An 18,035-nucleotide genomic window follows, 5' to 3' on the forward strand; every position below is an offset into this window, starting at 1 on the left:
CTCACCTCAACAAGTGGAACAACCTCGTCTTTGGACGCCGCAACCAGATCAACGTTATTATTTGCGACCCCATTCTCTGATCCTGCCGCGCTCTCCTCACCTGTTTTTTTGTGTGGACACGTAAGACGCTTGTGTCCGATGTCTCCACACTCGAAACATCTTATGCTGCCAGTAGTTGCATACACCATATACAACCTTCCCTCATGTTTTACACGGAAATTAATATCCAGAGTGTTCTCAGGTGATTCTAGCACCATATAAACGTACCGTCTGAAAGACGCAACATGCTTCAGAGCCGGATGTTTACATCCAAGCGTAACAGTTTTAAAGGGACTTACAACTTTTCCAAAGCGCGCTAACTCACGTTGCAAAACGTCATTAGATATGAAAGGCGGGATATTTGAAACTGTTACTTTCGTTGTCAAAGTATACAGCGGAGAAAGTTGCACAAACGCATCATTAACAGTAAGACCGGTTACAATTAAGCGATTAACTAGATTTTGTTCCTTCAAAAAAACAACAACAGCCTGATTCATACGTGATGCCGATACAATATTCTCATGACCAATCTGATCACCAACTGCAATTAAAACATCCTCCACAGTAGAATTATCCTCAGGAACGCACCTGAAACCATTACGGAGTGATAATGGCGGCGTCTCATCAAGAGACGCCATTCTGCCAAACAATCACCAGTATTCAACTATTTTACAATTTCCTTTCTAAATCATGTATTTTCTGGATAGAAAAGAAAAAAAAGAAAAACAAGCTAGATATGGAAACTCTCACCACCACCACCACTCTCAACAACTCCCAGCATGCAACAGAGAGAGAGAGAGAGAGAGAGAATTACATCATAATATAACAAGGTACACTGTAGATTTCTATACTTAAACTAGAACAACAGGAGTGAAATTTACACTGCGTTTTAACAAATATGATATATTTTATTATAAGTATGTTGGTAAAACACCTTTTCTTGTCAGGGATCTGTGAGGGAGGACTCAAACGCAGGATGAGTTTTACAGGTTTATTGACAAGACTTGGAATATAGAGGGTGAGGAGGTGAACAGTCCATACAATAGGAAGGGGGTGCGACACAAATGACAAGCACGCTGAGGGAACGGCCACTGAGAACAGCCCAGGTAGTAAGCAGGCCGGTGAGCATTGGCAGGTGTGCAGTATGAGGCCCAAAGATGTAGCGGGAGCCAGACAGGATCAAACAGCATAAGTAGTTAGAACCATCAGATACGATCAGGCACTGAACCGGTCTTGCTGCTTGGCGGGGAGAAAGAGCAGCCACAGGGATCCTCAGTCTGTAGGACAGGACAGGGGGAGACCAGAGACACTACCAGGACTAGACGAGACAGGTGGTTAGATGGTCTGGAATAGGGAAGACAACAATGGCAAAAATGGATACGAGAATCTCCAACACAAAATGCTATGAGCTTAGGTGAACAAAAGACTAGAATACAGGCACGAAGCTTAACGAACTGGCAAAGACATGAGGGAAAGAGTGCACAATATAAAGGAGGCAAAGAACACGAGGAACAGGTGACAACACTTAGACTAACGAGGACTCAACAAGAAAGGGAGCAGGGAAGATAGGGAACAGGTGAGAACACTAATAACAAACAAAGACTGAACAATGACTAGACCAGAGGGCGTGGTGACAAACAAGGAGGAGGGAACAGAGGAGCACATGGCAAACACAAACACAGACAAAGCCATGTGCTCAGACACAACATAAACAAAGACACATTAAACAAAGACAAAACAGACAAGGCTGTCAGGGCAGAACCCTGACATTTCTGTCCTTGTCTACCTTGCAGGCTAATTATTTAATTATGCAGAATAATTTTTACAACATACACACACTCAATTAAAATCAACAACACTTAAACTTCCGTTTTGGTAAATACTCAATTTAAAATTGTTTTTTGAATTTGCACTTAACTTTACCTTCACTTTGTCTAATATAAACCTCTCTGAAAATACAGGGCGCTGTCAGCGCGCGCAAAAACTGAAGGTAGCGGCCTATAAAATGCGGTTCAGAAAAAAAATCATTTCCTTGATTACAAACCCCGAGATAGCCATAACAGCTAGTGTGGATTTTGATTAATCCCAGATTACCAGTCACTCAAATTGTACGATTCTGTTCATCAAAAGACTTGTTTAGATTAATTCACTAATAATTTATTCGGTGAGTCAGTGACACTTCTGTTGGTTACATCTTTACACCTGTTGGTGGCTACCATTGAGTGTTTTTTTTGAGTGTTTTAAGTAAGATGGAATCATTCAAAATAAATTTAAATAACCTGCATATTTAAAAAATAACTTATTTTTAACTGATAAACACCATAAAAAAATATCTGAACACGTCCAGTGTATGTAATCAGAAAAATCCTGTATCTGAAAGTCTCTGTGCATCTCAAGTGTGTGAACATGTACGGTATTCCCTATGCTTGATTGGGCCGTCCACCTCAAATTTCACTGAAATTTCCAATGTCTGATTTAACCTGGTTAATGGACTTTGTAAGCAGTGTAATGATCTGAGATGTTGTCTCTGCTGCAGAATTTCAACGGCATCAATATCGATTCCATGACAATATTAGATCAAAAGTATGATTACAACAATGAGTGGGTCCTGACACGTGTTTCTGAACTCCAAAAGTTTAGAATATCTCTAAATGCCAATACCAGTGCATGTTTTTCATTATCTACATGGATATTAAAATCACCAACAATAAGGACTTTATCCGCAGCCAGTGCTAACTCTAATAGAAAATCAGCAAATTCTTTGATAAAGTCTGTATGGTGCCCTGGTGGCCTGTATACAGTAGCCAGCACAAATGTCACACAGGATTTATCATTTAAACTAGATAACGTTTCATAAAGCACCATCACTTCAAACAAATTATATTTGAAACTAGACCTCCGAGTAATATAGAAGATATTGCTATAAATTACAACAACACTTTCCCCTTTGCCTTTTGGACATGGCTCCTGTTTATAACAGTAATCTTGGGGTTTGGACTCATTTAAAGAAATGAGTCTGGTTTTAGCCAGATATCTGTCAAACACAGCACATCTAGGTTATGATCTGTAATCATATCATTTACAAAGAGTGATTTTGTAGAAAGGGATCTAATATTAAAGCTGCAGTCGTAACTTTTTTGGGTTAAAAATTGTCCAAAATCAATTTTTGAGCAAGTACATAACCAGCCAGTGTTCAAAACTATCTAATTATCTTGTCTCGATTCACAACGATAAGCTTGTTATAATGTTTTATAATAAGAGCGACATGGTGGATTTCCGCAGGAAATTCGAGCATGCAGCAGTTAGTCTGTGCGTCATTATGTCACGTCCGTAAACAGAAAGGAAGGAGTCCCATCCAGGCTAGTCGGTTTTATCACGTGAGGATGCTGCTGGTAGCGGCACATTTATAGTCTTTTCTCACAGCAGCTGAAATAATTAAACTTATCATTTTGAGGGTGGATTGTAATCCAGAAAGGTCCAAATGACAATCATCAGTGACAACTGGAGATTCACCTGTAGTAAAAAGCAAAAGACTTTGGACTGTGGAGTGGCTACAGAAATTGAAATCTACAGGTAACACTAATACACACTAAATACACAGTCACGCAATGCTGATGTTGTTAACATTAACAATTTGAGAACAATATAACAGTAATAATAATTTGCACGGTTTGCCGTGATCCGAGCTAAGCGATTGTTAGATTTAATCATCATTGGCAGCGCGATTTATTGTAGGCCTAATGCTTTTTTCCTCAGTTGGTCAGAACAAAAGTGGCAGAAATGTTACTTACTTGTTCAGATTATATTTTCCAGTGAAAATTCTTATTTTGGTCATACTTTCAAGACGTAGAATCTGTGATTCTGAAGTACAGTATCCACACAGGTGCGGTGACTGACAGCAAGCATTAGATTCATCCGCGCTGACGAGCTGTGCCGAGGCACAACGCACGTACAGATAACTGTTCTGCATATGACTGCAATCGCAGGTTTCAAACAGAGATGGCGACAAAGAGGAAAAATCGCGGAATATAGCTTTAAACAAACCGAGCTTGATAATTTATTTGTTGAACATCTCTTAAATTTTTACCGTTAAATGGGTTTGGGAGTTTTTTGTATTTACTAATTCAAGCTACAGACACAGTCTCTATGTGATGATATCTAGGTGAAAGAGTCTCTATGTGTTGGGATTTATCTGACTTCTCAGACATCAGACAGCTAGCAGACGGTCGGTTTAGCCAGTCTGTCTGCTTTCTGACCTGGGCCCCAGTTTGTCATGTTTCAGCTCTAAGACTATGTGCCATAAAACTAGAGAGAAGATCAGTACCACCTCAGGAGGGATGAATACCATCTCTTTTAAACAGGTTAGGTCTGCCCCATAAACTTTTCCAATTGTCTATGAACCCTATATTATTCTGTGGACACCACTTAGACAGCCAGCCATTGAGTTATGATAGTCTCCTAAGTATCTCATCACTCCGATGAACAGGGAGGGGTCCAGAGCAAATTACAGTGTCTGACAACAAACTTGCGAATTCAGTCCACTCTCGAAGTCAAACATCATTAGTACTAACGTAAATAATAATCTTAGAGTATTTATGATTAGCATTAGCCAGCACTTTAAAATTTGCTTTGATGTCAGGCACTCTGGCTCCTGGCAAACATGTGACTATGGTGGCTGATGTCTCTATATTTTTAACGTTCCGTGTAATAGAATTGTCAATAACTAGGGCACTACTATCCTCAATTAAAGTTTGGATGTGTGTCTCACCGCAGACAGAGAAAGCTATTCTATACATGTGACAGGTGGTGGAAGTAACAATAATGGGTGAAGATGACATGACTAACTGTGTTTGTTGACTGATCCGACTCACCACAGTCATTTGATGGACTCGTAAAGGCATAAGTGCACATGAGAAAAAAAAGACGGCAAGCACAGATGGCAGGTTAACAGGCTAATGAAATGCTAGCGTGTCATGCTAGCGATAACGATTTAGATTTAAGCCACCAATTTCAGATTAATATGATAGGCAATATTAGACAATATCTGATATATAGTGGTAAGTTATATTTAACAATATAAACAATAAGGAATGATAGTAAATAGAGATTCAAAACAAAAAGCTACATGGCACTTACAGATGCAGACCACTCAGCAGTGTGGCAGACATGTTGTAACATTCAGTGGACTGAATGTTACTACATGTTGAAGGTGTCCACTGAAGGTGTGTCAAAGAACCCAAGTGCAGTCTATTAAAAGAAAGTAGCAAAACACAATCCAAAACAGGCATGGCATGACATTACATCATTTTGCACACGTCACTCAAACACAGAAACAGGAAACTGAAGTGTAGTTGATCTTTGGTGTTTGTGTCTCTGTATTCATGCAGTAAAATGGCAGAAGCCAGAATTTCAGTGGATCAGAATGAGTTCCTGTGTCTAGTGTGCCAGGATCTCCTGAAGGATCCAGTGGCCATTCCCTGTGGACACAGTTACTGTAAGATCTGTATTAATGGCTGCTGGGATCAGGAGGATCAAAAGAGAGTCTACAGCTGCCCTCAGTGCAGACAGACCTTCAGTCCAAGACCTGCTTTAGCTAAAAACACCATGCTGGCTGAAGTGGTGGAGAAACTGAAGAAGCGTAAACTTCCTGCTGACTGTTACGCTGGAGCTGGAGATGTGCAGTGTGACGTCTGTACTGGAAGAAAACACAAAGCCGTCAAGTCCTGTATGGTGTGTCTGGAGTCTTACTGTCAGAATCATCTTGAACAACATGAGAGTTTGTTCAGAAGAAAGAGACACAATCTGACTGAAGCCACTGGACGACTGCAGGAGATGATCTGCCAGAAACATGACAAGATCCTTGAGGTTTTCTGCCGCACTGATCAGAAGTGTATATGTGTGCTGTGTATGGATGAACATAAAAACCACGACATTGTATCAGCTGCAGCACAGAGGACAGAGAAACAGGTATGAACTTAAAGGGGTACTTAAAGTGATGGGGAGGTGGAGGGATGCCGGAAGAATTGTCGCTGGGATGGTGCAATGACTGCTGCTTATATACGTTCATAATGATGATTGACAGGACTGAATGATTAGACTCCTCCCAAACCTATGTTTGTAACTTAATGGTTCAGAAAGCAGTCATTTTAATAATGGTGAAAACACAACGAAAGACTGAGGTGTTGAGGGATAGTGTTAAAAGTACTGTTTGTGTTTATTTATAAAGCATGATTAAAACAGGATTTGCTGATTGAACAATGTGCTGTACAATCATAGCTAAATAATTAATTAATTATAAAAATAGCACATAAATGTAACACAAATTTCCCGACAGATTTTTCACGCTCAAACTACAGTATCACACACTAAAGAAAGATGGAACATGGGGAAAAAAACATAACATGACCCCTTTAAATCAGTAGTTCACCCAAAAAATAACATTTGTCATTTACTCATGTTCTTCCAAACTATTGTGACTTTCTTTTTTCTGAGGAACACAAAAGAAGGTATTTTAAGGAATGTCTCATTTGTCCGTATATTGAAAGTCAGGAGGGTCCAAAAGTTTCAATCTTCATAAAGGACATTAAAGTAGCATAAAAGAAACCCACACTCCAATGGGGGTAATCTAAGGCTGAATCCCAAATGTCACACTTCTATGCACTTTGTAGGGTGTCCCATTCATCATTTTAGGTTTCAGAATGGTGCTCGCGAGCGCCCCCGATGCACACTTCAGCTGAGCTCGCAAGTCTGTAAGCTACGCAGAGGACTTTACCTGGTAGTCAAAGTGGCATTACGTCACGAAAGTGCAAACTCAGAGAAAGACCATGAGGGTTTAGGGTGCCATTTGGGACAGAGCTTAAGTCTTCTGAAGCAACAAGAAAAATCAAATATGGTGGCATATTTAGTCATGTGACATGCATCTGCCATTGAGGTTTGATGTTATTGATGAGTCACCATATTTGATTTGGGCTTCTTCAGAATATCTTCTTTTGTGTTATGCAAGAGAAAATCATATCAATCCCAAGTTTGGATGAGTAAACACTGAAAGAATTTACATTTCTGGGTGAACTATCCCTATAAAACTAGGCATTGATGAAATAATGCTGACACTTATGATTGAACCTATAAACTTACCATGCAAGATCTTTAACCTCTCAGTCTCACCACTTTACTGATACTGGATTCATATCTGTTTACTTGATGATTTATGTGATGTATCTCCTGTTATTGGTTTGTCCTTTAGCACCAGCTGAAGGAGACGCAGAGGTCGTTCCAGCAGAGGATCCAGCAGAGAGAGAAAGATCTTCAGCAGCTGAGAGAGGCTGTGAAGTCTCATAAGGTGAGTCTGGAGAAGAAGGGAAGTTTGAGAAGTCTCAGTCAGGACTCACTGAGGCCACTGTGTGATTGTGATGTGTGTCCTAACAGCGCTCTGCACAGACAGCAGTGAAGGACAGTGAGAGGATCTTCACTGAGCTCATCCGCTCCATTGAGAGAAGAGATCAGGAAAAGGGTGCAGTGAGTCGAGCTGAAGGACGACTGGAGCGACTGGAGCAGGAGATCAATGATCTGAGGAGGAGAGATGCTGAACTGGAGCAGCTTTCACACACACAGGATCACATCCATTTCCTGCAGGTAACAGAGATCTAGAAGAACAGGATCATAGTGGACTTGAGCAAGAGACTCACAGAGAAACATTTCATGAGATCAGAATGAGCCGTTGACTGAAGTGTTGAGTAATGTTTACCAAAATCAGATAATCTTCAAACTGAATTTTTTTTTATAGTAATTTTCATGAACACATCAATGAATTTGACAGTGAGGTCCTCAAACAGTAAGTGAGGTTGTATATTAGCAATGCTTCAGTGTATTTAAACCACAAAACCTGACCTTGGGATCGTGTCCTAAGAGTTCTTGTGAATTTCAGAGCCACTAACTGCTCAAAAGTTATAAATAATAGTCAATTTACTTGTTGCCTTTGAACTGCTTTTCCTGTTCAAATCTACTCAACCCTGTCATGTGACGCCATTGATACGCTTGATCTGTTTCATTTATGTTGTCTGATCATCAAGTGTTTTACTAGAAGGTTCACACATAGTTTAAGTGTCAAACGCTAGAACTTATAGCTCTAACATGATATAATGAATATGAGAAGAATGAATCTGATGCAGTGAAAGGGCTGGATTGAGGAAAGTTGCTAAAGATCAACAAGAGCTGCTCAAATCTGACAGTAGTGCAGGTTATTGGCTGAAGTGTGGAGATGATGTGCTTTGATTTCTGTTTTCTGTAGAGTTTCCAGTCTCTCTCAGCTCCTCCTGAATCTAGAGATGTAAATGACGATCCATTCAGTTCTCTCTCCTCTTTTGATGTCATGAAAAAATCTGTTCATCAGCTGAGAGACAAAGTGGAGGATTTCTGCAAAGAGGAGCTCAAGAAGATCTCTGACAGAGGTAAAGTCCTGGAGATTCATCTGCTCTCAGAAATGATCCTCCATCATCTCATATCATGTAGAAGATCATATTAGAAATGTCTTAGGAACGGATGCAGAATCATTTTCTCTTGACATGATAATCACACTCTTCATGTCTGTTGATTTCCACAGTCACTTTCACCAAGATTGTTCCCAGGACCAGGAACGACTTCCTACAATGTAAGTCACTAAGAAAATAAGCAGAAAAACTCACTGAGTGTGTTCATGTTCTTCCTGTAAAAGGAGAAAGAAAACATGACAGAAGAGTTTTATATCTGATCATGTAAATGATGATTTGCACAGGATATCTGGTAAACTGTACTTAGACACTACTGATATATTGAACATTGACTTCATTTATTTGATCAAAAATACAGTAGTATTGTGAAATATCCCTTTGATTTTAAAGAACTATTTTCTACTTGAATATATTTTAAAATGTAAAATAAAAATGGGGAACGTGTAGAGGTGTTTTTTATCCAGAATTTTTGATGAATTGAAAGATTGAAATAGAAATATAAAAAAAGAAAAATAGAAATATGTGTTATTTTGAACTGAGGATTCAACATATTCTTCAAAAACAGTATATCTTCTAATACTAAGGGATAAATATGATTATTTTTCACTGAAAGCCAATTAAAAACATCCAAGATTGAGAGGTAAAATTACAGAAGTAAAAAAAAAGTTTCAGGAAAGTAAGAACCAACTAAAAACTTTGTAAATCAAATTTTTAAGTTGGCTTGAAAAAGTTAAACTTAATGATCTGCTACTTAAGGTTTTTATTCTTCTTATACGGAGACTAAATTTCTGAATGCTGCTACTTCTAGAGCTTTCAGACTGTTCTGACTCGAGTTGCTATTGTAACTGGTCCCACGTAATGGCACGTTGGCTCTGCATTGTGTGTGTGCATAGATCAAATGGACACCAAACTCCTATGGCTGGCTCTTTATTTTCTGGACAGATGAAGAATTAATATTAACAAACATGCATTCTATGTCGCCTCTCTCAAAAACATCATCTTTGGCTCTGTGAGCCACCAGACATCTTTATCTCAGTTTAGCTTAGTGTGAACTGAGAGGAGAGAACGCTCTTCAATTTGTGCTTCACATTCCGTTTAGCTTTGGTTGTGTGCTAATCGTGACAACAAGTGAACAAGTGGGACAAAACATGATAATTTGAGAGAGAGAGATGGAAGAAAACGGTCTCCAAGCCCTATCCAGACACGGGCTAGCACCGAGTTAGCCATTGTGGATCTGGTTGGTGAATTTAAACAACTACAAAAGGAAATCAGCAGGGTCACATTGGTACAAAAGTGTCGATGACAAGACTAGAAACAAGAATCGAAAGATCAGATAACAAAGTTGCAATCGTGTATCATGGAGGCTGAGGAGTGTATTAGCAACAGTGAGGATTCCGTATTGCTTCATGGAAGGGCAATCCAATACCTGCTGCAATGAAAGGTGGAACGAAATAACTTGAGAATCTACCAAGTGCCTGAAAACAATGAAGAAGGGAAAAATCCAGTTGATTTTGTTACAGACCTACTCACTTCAACTTTCTCCCTGACATAGACATGAAGATCAAAAGGGCTCACAGTGCTTTGGCTCCCAAGCCAAAAGAAATGGAAGCACCCAGATCATTAGTAGTAAAATTCACGATTTTACAGTGAAAGAAGCGATTCTGCGCCAGACCTGGGTACAAAAACAAGTCATGTATAATAACAAGCAAATTTATTTCGACAATGACTACTTCCCAGATTTGCAGAGAAGGGCTCAGGTGCGAGACATGATCAGACAACTCAAGAAGAAGGACAGTACAGCACAAAGTTTCTACCCTGCACAACTGAAGATCAGCCTGAATACAGGTGACAAAACTTTCTCTACTTTGGCGGATGCCCTGCCAACACTACAGGAGCTCGGTGTCAAGACGCAAATGGGGAAATGCGACGCATTGGAGATGGAGCTATCAAAAGCCCTGTGACAGACGTGGAGAGGAGGCCACTGCCAGATTAATCAAGCAACGCTGTCAGACACGGATGTTAGAGCTTTCTTCCCTGAGTAGATGATATAGCTAGCTATATTGTTTTGATGAACAAATGCAAGCAAGATCTATAATTATTGCTTCTTTCCCCCTCCCCTTCGCCATGAAATCGAGGTAAGAACTCAAGGATGTTAACGGGAGGGTTGTAATAGAGACTGTATTGAGATTGACATTTATACTGTGACTACATTAGGACTGGTAAATTTTTTATTTTTTTTTCTATAATGGTAGACATAAAACCTTTAATGAGTGGACGACACTTGCTCGTTGGGCTGCGACCACCCCAAAGGAGCTATTCCAATGGCACGGTCGCATACAGGCAAAGCATTCTTTTCCCCCCACTCTCTCCCCACTTTCAATCAGGAACTGTTTGCCTTTTTTAATTTTTGTTCTGACGAATCCGTTTTATGCAAAGTGCAAACAGCTGGATGTGAAGTTCAATCTGACGTTCAAGTTCATTGTTCCCTATTCCTTGACAGCGGAAAATGTTAATGTACACTTAAATAGGCTCAATAATTGCGAGATAATTGTTTTTGGTATGTGACCAGCCCAAAGTGGCAATGTAAGAAGGCATTTATTTTTTTTAATAACCATGGAAATTCTAACTTGTTTTAGCTACAATGTGAAGGGACTAGGTAGCCCAGTAAAGATGAAAAAAATACTGAATCACCTTAAGACATTAAAGTGTGGTATCGCCATGTTACAAGAGACTCATCTCTCAGACGGAGAACATTTAAAGTTGAAACGAGAATGGGTGGATCAGGGGGGTGGCCATTCTTGTTGGTAAGGCTGTCTATTTTACAGATGAAAAATTGATTAAGGATAAAAATGGCAGATATGTCATGGTTGTGGGGACAGTTGGGGGTATTAGAATAACTCTTAAATTTATATGCACCGAATGAAGATTGCCCATGTTTTTTAAAGAAAATCTCCACACTTGTGGCAGATAAAGCAGAGGGGTTTTTAGTGATAGGTGGAGACTTCAATTGTGTCTGAAATCCGAACATGGACAGGCTGCCATTAGAAAAGAGACCCCAGTCTCATAAAACAAATACAGCTTTGGGAATGATGAAAGAGCTAGGGTTGGTTGACATTTGGAGATACCTTCATCCAAAAGAAAAAGATTTTACATTTATGTCACCAACACACGGGAGCTATTCTAGACTAATTTTTTCTGCATTTCAAAAAATGAAGTGCATAGAGCATTGGAGTGCAATATAGAGCCAATTACTGTGTCAGATCAGCAATTAAGTCAAGTCAAGTCAAATTTATTTATATAGCGCTTTTACAATTGGTAATTGTTTCAAAGCAGCTTTACATATTAGAAGCACAGAAAAAAGGGAAGTGGTTAAAAATAAGCTGTACAAACAAGCGTGGTAATATGTAACATATACAAGATGGTGCTATATTAAGCCAATGTCGGCTGACTCCCAGGGGTGGAAAAAACCCCCCAGGAGAAAACCCAGCGTGGGAAAAAAGTCCTAGGAGGGAAAAAAACCCTTGGAAGATATATATAATATATGTAAATGGATATGGAGATCAAAATCTGAATTATACATTTTTATTATAGAGATTAAAAATAGATTATATATAAATATATGTAAGCGGATACGGGGATTAAAAATCTGAATTACAGATGCAGCCAGAACTGGATCTGTAGGCCCATTGTCTCCTGGGCTACGTTGTAGTCAGGTCCAGACACAGGTTCTCCATCTGATCTGGATACGGCCTGGATCCAGCACCCGGCAAACCTCGGGATAAGCAGAGAGACAGATATTAGCGTAGATGCCATTCTTATTCTGATGTACAGGTATATCCTATGTTATAGGAAATGTTCTCGGTTCCGGCCGACCTAATTATTGCAGCGTAACAATCCTTTAACGGATTTGAAAAATGTTAATGTATTGATAATGTGTTATGTGTATGCAAGAGCAAAGAGATGTGTTTTTAGTCTAGATTTAAACTGACAGAGTGTGTCTGCTTCCCGAACAATGCTAGGAAGATTGTTCCAGAGTTTAGGTGCTAAATAGGAAAAGGATCTGCCGCCTTCAGTTGATTTTGATATTCTGGGTATTATCAACTGGCCTGAATTCTGAGATCGCAATAAACGTGAATGACTATAATGCATTAAGAGCTCACTTAGGTACTGGGGAGCTAAACCATTTAGAGCTTTATAAGTAAGTAGCAAGATTTTAAAATCTATACGATGTTTAATAGGGAGCCAATGTAATGTTGACAGAACTGGGCTAATATGGTCATACTTTCTGGTTCTAGTAAGAACTCTAGCTGCCGCATTTTGGACCAACTGTAGTCTGTTTAAAAGCCGAGCAGAACAACCACCCAGTAGAGCGTTACAGTAATCTAGTCTTGAGGTCATGAATGCATGAACCAACTGTTCCGCATTTGTCATTGAGAGCATATGTCGTAATTTAGATATATTTTTTAGATGGAAGAAGGCGGTTTTACAGATACTAGAAACATGACTTTCAAATGAAAGATTGGTATCGAAGAGCACACCCAAGTTCCTAACTGAGGACGAAGGTTTAATGGAGCATCCGTCAAGTGTTAGAGAGTATTCAAGGTTTTTTCGTGAGGAAGTTTTTGGTCCAAAGATTAGGATATCAGTTTTTTCTGAATTTAATAATAAGAAATTTCTTGTCATCCAGTTTTTAATGTCAGCTATGCATTCTGTTAGTTTTGTGAATTTGTAGGTTTCGTCAGGGTGCGAGGAAATATAGAGCTGAGTATCGTCAGCGTAGCAGTGAAAACTAACACCATGCTTCCTAATTATCTCTCCTAAGGGCAGCATGTACAGAGTGAAAAGCAACGGTCCTAGTACTGAGCCTTGTGGTACTCCATATTGAACTTGTGATCGATACGACATCTCTTCATTAACTACTACAGACTGATAACGGTCAGATAAGTACGATTTGAACCATGCCAAAGCAATTCCACTAATGCCAATATAGTTTTCAAGTCTTTTTAAAAGAATGTTGTGATCGATAGTGTCAAAAGCAGCACTGAGATCTAATAACACTAATAGAGAAATACAGCCACGATCGGATGATAGGAGTAGATCGTTTGTAACTCTAACGAGAGCAGTCTCAGTACTATGGTATGGTCTAAATCCTGACTGGAAATCCTCACAGATTCCATTTCTTTCTAAAAAGGAGCACAGTTGTGTTGAAACTGCCTTTTCTAGTATCTTTGACAGAAAAGGTAGATTCGAGATTGGCCTGTAATTTACTAAATCTCTCGGATCTAGTTGAGGTTTTTTAATAAGAGGTTTAATAATAGCCTGCTTAAAGGTTTTTGGCACGTATCCTAGTATTAACGATGAATTAATTATATCAAGAAGTGGACCTACGACCTCTGGAAGCATTTCTTTCAGTAGTTTAGTCGGCATTGGGTCTAACATACATGTCGTTGATTTTGATGATTTGATAAGTTTAGATAATTCTTCCTCTCCTATAGCGGCGAATGATTCTAGTTTTACCTCAGGGACACTACAGTGCACTGTCTGAAGCGAAACTGTAGACGGTTGCATGTTTTTAATTTTCTCTCTAATATTATCAATCTTGCAAGTAAAGAAGTTCATAAAGTCATTACTGCTGTGCTCTATGGAAACGTCAGCAGTTGAATCTCTGTTTCTAGTTAATTTAGCCACTGTGTCAAATAAATACCTAGGATTATGTTTGTTTTCTATTAAGAGATTTGAAAATAAGTAGATCTAGCATTTCTTATAGCCGTTCTGTACTCAATCATTTTTTCTTTCCACGAAAGGTGAAAAACTTCTAGTTTTGTTTTCTTCCAACTACGTTCAGCTTTTCTAACAGCTGATTTTAGAGCCCGAGTGTGCTCATTATACCACGGCGTTGGATTAGTTTCTTTAATCTTCTTTAGCAATTACTGTGTCAGATCAGTTGTTTTAAAACTAAATGTGGGGCAACAAAACAGTTATATACTGTTATATACAGTTAAATACTGAAGACTAAATATCTCAATATTGAGCAATGAAACATACAAAATGGAAATACAGAAGGAATGGGATGATTATATTAAAATAAATGATAATGGATCTGTTTCTCCCTCTATGTTGTGGGATGCAGCTAAAGCAGCAATAAGAGGAAAGATTATTGCACTTACATCCAGAATAAAAAAGCAAAGGGAACTTAAATGATTGGAAATAGAGAAAGAAATAAAGAGGCTGGAATGACCTTGGCAAATTTTATGAAGTGTTCATAAATTAATTAACCCCAATTCTGTGTCGAACGTATAATTACGCATTAGAGAAAAGAGATCCTCCAAAATCATGGGCTGAGGCAGTGATAACAGTGATAAAAGCCGGGAAAGACCCCACTCAGTGTACAGGTTATAGGCCTATAAGCCTATAACTAAAAATTTTAACCTGGATTTTAGCAGACAGGATTCAAATGCATATAAAAAAATTAGTAAAGCCAGATCACACAGGATTTGTTAGTGGACGCCAAGGTACTGATAATGTTACAAGAGCTCTAATTATACAGATGATTGAGGCAACAAAAAAAAAAAAAACTCCCTCAATGTTACTTATTTTAGATGCGGAAAAGGCATTCGATAGATTGGATTGGACATATTTAACCCTCTGGAGTCTGAGGCTGATTTGGGGCCTGGAGAAGTTTTGACATGCCCTGACATTTGTGCTTTTTTCAGTTGTTCATAAACATATTAATGGCAAAAGTGTCATTACACTGTATTCAGCACAAACTAGGCTACCATAATATGTGAGGAACATGTATATACTGTTGGAAACCTTTTCCCTCGTCAAAGCAGAGACCAGGAGACGTTGGGATATCTTTCAAGCAGAAGTTACTCTTTATTGAGAAATGCGCTGTGTGTGTCGCTGTAGTCATCCAAGCCTAACTCAAGCAGTGTACTTGGTAGTTCATATACATTCAAGGGGGAGGGATACATAGAGTAGAGGTGGAGCCCAGCCATGATCTAATCAGCATAATTGTGTCATTCAAATGCATCGGTGCTAATCCAATCAGTCTGACAGTATCACCCATACCTTTACATTATCATAGAGACAAAAGGACAGCTGTATCTTGAGCTTGTCATGCCAAATGGTTAGGAAGTGCATGAGACAAAAGGTTAGAGTCTCAGACACCTGGGCTGCCTGCCTTGATCTCCTTTAGATTGTCATTATCTTTACCTCAAAATGGAAAACACAATATACATAAAGTTTTCAGTTCATATACTATTACATTTGAACCTAGATATAACATAGAACAAATTTGTAATCCCACAGTTCCCCCTTTGAGAGTTAGTTCCCTTAAAAGTTTCATTCTTGTAACCTATGATCGTTACAGGCACATAGCACTTGCTCTGTGTTGATTGTCTTTAATGATGAATGGCATGTTGACACAGAAACAAACATGCAGCTAGGGCCCTTGTAGTTATTACGGGTAATAGTCTTTTCTGGTTGGAACAGTCATTTCCTCGTGATGAGTGGGGGTCATTTGTTGAATGAAACACTTGATACTGTGGACGCATAGATAGTAAACTAGTAGGAAAAACAACAGCAGAATTGCTATTTCCTTGATCCACAGCCAAGGTTTACATAACAGGTTTCCGAACCATGAAGAATTATCTTCAGTCATCTGGTGTAATTTTGCTGAAAGATCAAAAATGTCTTGTTGGATTTTGTTCAAGTTCTCTGTTGGATCCATTAACCCGGTGTAGCACTCAGGTCCGATAATGGTGCATGCTCCCCCTTGCGTTGCAAGAATGTAATCCAAGGCCACTCTGTTCTGTAAGATAATTATCTTGTGCGAAGCGAGAGTGTCTGTAATGTTACCTAGAGCCAAAGCCGTATCATTGGCAAGTTTCTGTACAGAGTTCGATAAGCTTCTGACTTGATCGAGGGCTTGCACCAAGAGTTCTTGACCACCATGTTTGAGCACAATTGAGTCCTGGAATGCAGCCATCTTCTTTGTTTGTGGTAGGAGCTGAATTATATAGATGTGGAGAGCTTGGGGTGGAGTGTGTATTTTCTCTAATAGCTGGTAGAACATAAACCAGGGTGCACCTGCCGTTGAATTGGCTGGGTAGGATGTTGTAGACAGAAGTTCCACATAACCAAAAGGTGCCAGTCGGTGGAGGAATCATACACCACTGATTTATTGCAAAGAGTTTTGGGAGAGATGGTGTCCGGTGGAGACAGCCTTCTAAGTCCTTTTCTCTCTCCCTGCTGATGGAGTAATGTCCACATGGGATTCTGTTCTCTTTTCGACTACAAGGTTGCAACGTTCACGAGGAATTTCACCCAAAGAGTTGAGGCTGAAACATAATTTTCCACGCACCAAGGAAAAGTAATTGGCAAGAGTAGATCTGTCATGTTGGGAGTAGCTGAAGTTAGGTTGCAGGATGGTAATCCAGGAATGCAACATGGAGAAGCTGGAGGAGTTGTGATGTTGTGACATGTACTCTTGTTGTATATTCCACAGGTATGAACTTCAAATAAGGTACATGTGTCACAGTTGGAGATGGGGTGTGCCACCCATGGGATTCTTGCTCCTACTGAAGGTGGGTGTGACATGCAAACGTTCTTTCCAGCAAACAAGGCATTTCTTGACATATTCATCAACTCTAAGAATATGTTGTTTCTGGAGTCTACACTTTGTGCGATGTCCATGATGATTACTAGTATGGCAATCTTGATCATGTTGATGGATGACTGAAGTTCCCGTATGTGATTCTCTGCGTTGTTTTTTTTCTTTCTTCCGTGACAGTTGACTCGGTAGTGGGTCTAGTTGTCTTCATACGCAGGTCAGGAGGTCAGTGCGTATGGGTCTCGGGCAGCTATCAAGTGGTATCTGCACAGAGTAAGAAAAAAAACTAAAGACAACAGAGCAGTATGTGTTGCAAAAGTCTGCAAACACTAGGGTTGTATCCTCTGTTCAATCTGAGTCTGCTATTGTTGTTCCTTCTTTCCTTATTTCTTAATTCCTGTGACACCTAAAGAACAGTGAGGTAAGGATGGACTAGTGGGTGGGGGAAGGCCTATGAGGTAGTCTTCACCGCAGGATTGGCCCCCGATGCCTGTTGCATTCGGTTCTTTCCCGGGCTCCTCACTGGTCCGTGTGTCCTATCCTATCCCTGTAGGTGGGGGAACAACTTTACAGTGTGACACATGAGTCCAGGTTTTCCTTCCCTGACACAACACTGCAGCAGCTGTAATCAGCATCACTTGATGTGGTCCGTGCCACTTAGGCTCTAACGGCTTGTTTCAGAATGACTTTATCATGACCCACTGACCTGGGATGATCGTGTGTCCACCTTCTGGTGGAGTCGGCCAACACGACTCAACTCTCTCTCTCTGGCACTCTGTACTGCCTTTGTGAGGTTTTCACATGAAGTGATCAGAGCATCTGAGGCAATGTGTACGTCAGCATTTCTAAGATCAATCACACCTTGCATCTGCATTGGGTGCCCTGTAATAATCTCA

At 39.7% G+C, this 18,035-nt stretch overlaps 1 protein-coding gene across 1 annotated transcript; it reads left to right on the forward strand.

Moving 5' to 3' along the window:
- The first annotated feature begins 5,430 nt into the window (after nt 1–5,430).
- Nucleotides 5,431–10,486, forward strand: LOC125244416 (E3 ubiquitin/ISG15 ligase TRIM25-like). The gene is made up of 4 exons (XM_048154504.1): nt 5,431–6,006; nt 7,283–7,378; nt 7,465–7,493; nt 10,078–10,486. Exons 1-4 carry the CDS (start codon nt 5,431–5,433, stop codon nt 10,484–10,486), a joined length of 1,110 nt encoding a protein of 369 aa, XP_048010461.1.
- Nucleotides 10,487–18,035: the final 7,549 nt, after the last annotated feature.

Source organism: Megalobrama amblycephala, linkage group LG14, assembly GCF_018812025.1.
Source record: "Megalobrama amblycephala isolate DHTTF-2021 linkage group LG14, ASM1881202v1, whole genome shotgun sequence".
In the NCBI taxonomy this organism is placed as follows: domain Eukaryota; kingdom Metazoa; phylum Chordata; class Actinopteri; order Cypriniformes; family Xenocyprididae; genus Megalobrama; species Megalobrama amblycephala.